General features: G+C 46.7%; 1 protein-coding gene across 1 annotated transcript in view; it reads right to left on the bottom strand.

Moving 5' to 3' along the window:
• masp1 (MBL associated serine protease 1) overlaps positions 1-5,000 on the bottom strand; it is an 11,701-nt gene that overhangs the window by 589 nt on the left and 6,112 nt on the right. Inside the window, exons 4-13 of the mRNA XM_061073814.1 lie at positions 4,900-5,000; positions 3,743-3,939; positions 3,478-3,625; positions 3,270-3,388; positions 2,696-2,774; positions 2,275-2,409; positions 1,998-2,072; positions 1,624-1,871; positions 1,309-1,497; positions 1-990 (exon numbers count right to left, since the gene is read on the bottom strand). The exon at positions 1-990 is cut by the window's left edge and continues 589 nt beyond it; the exon at positions 4,900-5,000 is cut by the window's right edge and continues 31 nt beyond it. Of these exons, the coding sequence (XP_060929797.1) occupies positions 556-990; positions 1,309-1,497; positions 1,624-1,871; positions 1,998-2,072; positions 2,275-2,409; positions 2,696-2,774; positions 3,270-3,388; positions 3,478-3,625; positions 3,743-3,939; positions 4,900-5,000 (1,726 nt within the window). The 3' untranslated portion in view covers positions 1-555. The remainder of the gene's footprint in view (positions 991-1,308; positions 1,498-1,623; positions 1,872-1,997; positions 2,073-2,274; positions 2,410-2,695; positions 2,775-3,269; positions 3,389-3,477; positions 3,626-3,742; positions 3,940-4,899) is intronic.

The following is a 5,000-nucleotide window of genomic DNA, read 5'->3' as shown; positions in this document are numbered from 1 at the left end:
AAAGAGGGGAAACAAATTAAAATCCAAACTAAGTGAAGGAACATTAAACTTGTCAATAGAAATTATATATGGAGTGAAATAAATATGTATTACTACATAGTAACAGCTAGCTTTTCATAAAGGTCAAAGACGAGAATATGAAAAAGACGTGGAGAGGTTTTCTGCAGCAGGTGGACAGATGATCAGAGGACATGCTGTCAGTCCCACTGTGTCCTCATTAAAGGACGACATATGCTACTCCGAGGGGGGGGGGCACGGATCCCACCGACTCTTTTTCATTTAAGGTTCTCCGAAGGTTGTTGGTGCTGAAAACAATTCACCGCCAGAACAGTAGGTGGCGCACCGGAGGCGAGCTTAGAGAAGCCCTCATGACGTCTTTGTATGTAGAAGAAGTCGTTGAGTGTTTGTTAACCTCCTCCCGGCTACCCCCCCCACAGGCCGACGGATGGTCAGGAAATCAGAGGTGCTCGGGGGGGCGTTCCCATGTGTCCGTCTCAGTCCCAAACGGAGGAGCATATATCGGCCTTAAGTCAAACTGCAGTTGTGATATCTGTCTCACCACCAGGGGGCAGCCTGCAGGTGCTGCTGGATCCACTCCACGTATTTGGTCACTCGGGTGTAGACTCCGTACACTCTCTGACTCCCACACTCCTCCGGCCCCCCCCAGGACACCAACCCCAAGGCCATCCACCTCCGGCTGACCTTGTCCTCCATCACGAAGGCCCCCCCGCTGTCCCCCATGCAGGTGTCCCTCCCACCTTCAAAGTACCCGGCACAGAACATGTTTTCCGTGATGTTGTAGCTGACGGAGCGCGAAGCGTAACTCGCCCGACACTCGTCCTGAGGAACCACCGGCAGCTTCACGTACTGCAGGAGGTCAGAGGTCAGCAAGGGGGGGGCACCTGAGGAGGAGGAGGTGGCGTTGGGGACGGAGATCCCCCACCCGGCGACGATCCCCAGAGAGTTCGGAAGAGGTGAGGAGGGGTCATGCTGACAGGGAGAGAGAGGTCAAAGGTCAATTCATTAAAACACATTCAATTCTTTAAAAAATCCTAAAAATCTAAAATATGCTTGTGGTTTAAAATCTGTCCTTTCAAACTAAAACTAAACTAAATGTTTTTCTCTCTCAATAAAAACGTCCCGACAAATACAAAACGACAAAACAAATCCAAACACAAGGAGACGGAGTCCGGAACATCAATTCAAATCTAAATATGATAACAATACTGACAATAAAAATCTATGTGATAGTAATAATCAAAGTGCAGGAGCAGGTCCTGGCTCTGAGGAAGCACGTATCAAGCGCACCTCGTTATGAGGAGGTGGGAGACAGATGGGCCGGATGACGTCGTTAAGCTCCACCCGGCTGGCCAGCTTCAGCAGAGCGATGTCGTGGTTGTAGTTGTCGGGGGTGAAGTCTGGATGGAGGACGACCCGCTCCACCGAGCGGTGAGAGGACAGACGCTTGTCCCGGGCGTCGTGGACACCAAGGAAGACCTGAGAGACAACACATCCCATAATGCACCACAACTCACACATTCCACTGCAATATGAAACAATATTTATGTTAATATGATGTAATATCACAAATAAACAGGTAAAAAGCGTGGGTGAGTTTCTGACCTTGACGTGTTCGGGCGCCACGGGGACGACGCTGGCGTCCCGCCGCTGAGACCTGAGGACGTGAGCTGCGGTCAGGACCCAGGAGTCGGACAGGAGCGCCCCGGAGCCGAACCAGCGTCCCTCAGGGACCCGGGACGTGTCCTCCACGCTGAGGAGGACGTGCCAGGGGAAGAGGCCGGGCGCCGCGCCACGCCCCCCCACGATCCGCTTCACCTGAGGAGGCAGAGCACGGGACGGACGGCCGCACGCTGGACGCACACAGGGACAGGAGGTTGTGTCGGTAGTTTTATAAAAGACAAGAATTTACAGGATGTGAACTATTATTCTAATATATATGCAAATATTTCATAAATACTCTTTTACAAGTCAGTTACCATGGAGACAGCTCGGCAGCTCGGCTCCGGACTCTGGATTCGTCCATCGTCCGTTGTGTCCACAGCTGAAAGACGCTACACAAACAACACAAACAACACAAACAACACAAACTCAACCTGGGTTCGAATCTGATTCCTGTTATCGACAAAATATTGATCTCATATTGATAAATTCATACATATTTTAAATCTCATTCTGTTATTGAGGAATAAGATGCTAAATATAAGATATACATTTATAAATATGATATTTAACAATAATCATATGGATCCTCACTGTTGATGGTGTTCAGGTGAAATGTGTCCCCCCTACAGACGTAGTGCACAGTGGAACCAAACAGTGTGCTGTTGTCATGGTTACCAAACACCAGGTCAGCCCTTTCCACCGCTGTGGGTTTCCCACAATCCACCACTGGGACAAAGACACATGTTCAGCAAGAATCACAGAAATATTCAAATACAGATTTGTATTGAATTTATTTGGTCATACATTTGACTTGTAATAAATCCCATGAAAACATTTCACAGATATTTTCTCTTTTTTGGTTTATACGTTTGCAGGTGATGGAGCTCCGCCTCCTCGTGGACTCTGTTTCCATGGAGACAGACAGAGAGTCTCAGTGGCTTTCATTCTCTAGGGGGCGACAGATAATCCATCACACAATGATTATGGATTATTGACCCGTCTCCTGTCTTACATTCACACTGAGGAGGACGACTGCTCCAGGTTCCGTCAGATCCACAGTCCAGCTGCAGATGATCCAGAACCTCAGCGTCCTGAAAACACACCAGGTTTATGTATAGTGTGTATAACATATTATATACAGTCTGTATATAAATAGTATACATTTAAATGCTATATAAATTATGTAGATAAATATATTATAATATCTATATAAACACATTATATATAGTATATATCAGTGTATGTATAAATATATACTGTGTGTATATAAAAATTAGGGCTGGGCAAGTTAACTCGTTTTAATCGAGTTAACTCAAGTGATGAGTTAACTCGATTAATTATTTTACCTCGCATTAACTCAGGTTTGATTATTTATTGTTTTATTTTGAAAGTCAGGCTTTTATTTTGTGAAAGTCTGTTGCTGACTGCTGCAGAACAGGAAAAAAGAAAATAATTGGCGGATAAACAATCGAGTTAACTCATCACTTGAGTTAACTCGATTAAAACGAGTTAACTTGCCCAGCCCTAATAAAAATGTGTGAGTATACATGTGTGTATTAGTGATCGATAAGTGATGAGGTCAACACCTTCATCAGTTTGTATCCAGGGGAACAGGTGAACAGGACGTGGTCTTTGAAGAAGTATTCTGATTGGACAGGATTCATCACAGCGTTGGACGGCCTCTCGGGGACTGGACACTGACTTCCTGTCAAAATCAAATCATCCATAAAAACACATCAGCTCACTGATGATTCAGCTGTAGTAGTGTTTGAAAACTGATAAATATATAAAAACCCGTGGCAGTGTAAGACATCTTCCAGCCCAGGTTCTCTCCAGAGTTGTCGCTGTGGAAAGTGACGAAGACGATGTTGCTGTCGGTCTGAAGAATACCCGGAGACGAAGATCCACAGAACGGACCGAACTGTGTGCGTCCTGCTGTGATCTGACACACACACACACACACGCACACACACACACACACACACACACACAGCAGGTAACTGACCACTACACACTGTGTGTGTCCAGGTGTGTGCAGGTGTTTATGTGCTGCTCACACCTTGACGTAGTCGTACGGGCAGCGGACGTCTGGATGATCCTCGACGTCAAAGCTGGGGTCAAACTCAAGGCGGAGCTTGAATCCAGGCTCCGCCTCAATACGATACAAACACTCTGAGCTCTTTGGATACGGAGCTGGGAAATCCACGCTGCTCAAAACGCCCGAGCGTTCCCTGAACACACCATCACTACACTCCACTGAACAGAGAGAGAGAGAGAGAGAGAGGGAGAGAGAGGGAGAGGGAGAGAGAGAGAGGGAGAGAGAGAGAGAGAGAGAGAGAGAGAGAGAGAGAGAGAGAGAGGGAGAGGGAGGGAGGGAGAGAGAGAGGGAGAGAGAGAGAGAGAGGGAGAGAGAGGGAGACAGAGAGAGGGAGAGAGAAGGAGAAGGGAGAGAGAGAGAGAGAGAGAGAGAGAGAGAGGGAGAGAGAGAGACAGAGACAGAGAGAGAGAGAGGGAGACACAGAGAGAGAGACAGTGAGAGAGAGAGAGACAGAGAGAGAGAGACAGAGAGAGAGAGAGAGAGAGAGAGAGAGAGAGAGAGAGAGAGAGAGAGAGAGAGAGAGAGAGAGGGAGAGACACATATTTATCAGTACTTGTGAAGCACCTGGTTCTAACGCTCAGAACTCTGAGCCATTACACAGTGAGTCATGTGAGTGTGTGTGTGTGTGTGTGTGTGTGTGTGTGTGTGTGTGTGTGTGTGTGTGTGTGTGTGTGTGTGTGTGTGTGTGTGTGTGTGTGTGTGTGTGTGTGTGTGTGTGTGTGTGTGTGTGTGTGTGTGTGTCTGGTTTTAATCTACTGGAATTCTAATCTGCTGTGAAACAGTTCACATGTCAACAAGTTTAATCTGATTATGTTTGAAAATCGATCACAACACTCGCTCTGTTCCTTCTGACTCTCAGCTGCTGCAACTCATTAATAACCAATCATAATAGTAACTTTCATACATCAAATAAACTCACAGTAAAAACTTCTCTAAATGTGAATATAGTATCTTTGTAATGAAGTAAATGTTTTTAGTTACTCAGGGGGTTCGGATCAGAGGATGTGTAGTGCACATGACCTTTTATGGGCATTGGTGGGTTGTCCCTATCCTAATTAGGGAATCTACGAAGACGTTTGTCATCAGGAGAAAGTCGACTGACATTCAGACGGACTCACCTCGGCAGGTGCGGTTGTCGGTGTGCAGCAGGTAACCATAGCGACAGGAGCAGTAGTATCCCCCGATGTAGTTGTGACAAAAATGGTCACAGATCAGATCC

This window comes from Limanda limanda, chromosome 6 (assembly GCF_963576545.1).
Source record: "Limanda limanda chromosome 6, fLimLim1.1, whole genome shotgun sequence".
Classification (NCBI taxonomy): Eukaryota; Metazoa; Chordata; class Actinopteri; order Pleuronectiformes; family Pleuronectidae; genus Limanda; species Limanda limanda.
This window is presented reverse-complemented; position numbering and strand designations above follow the sequence as displayed.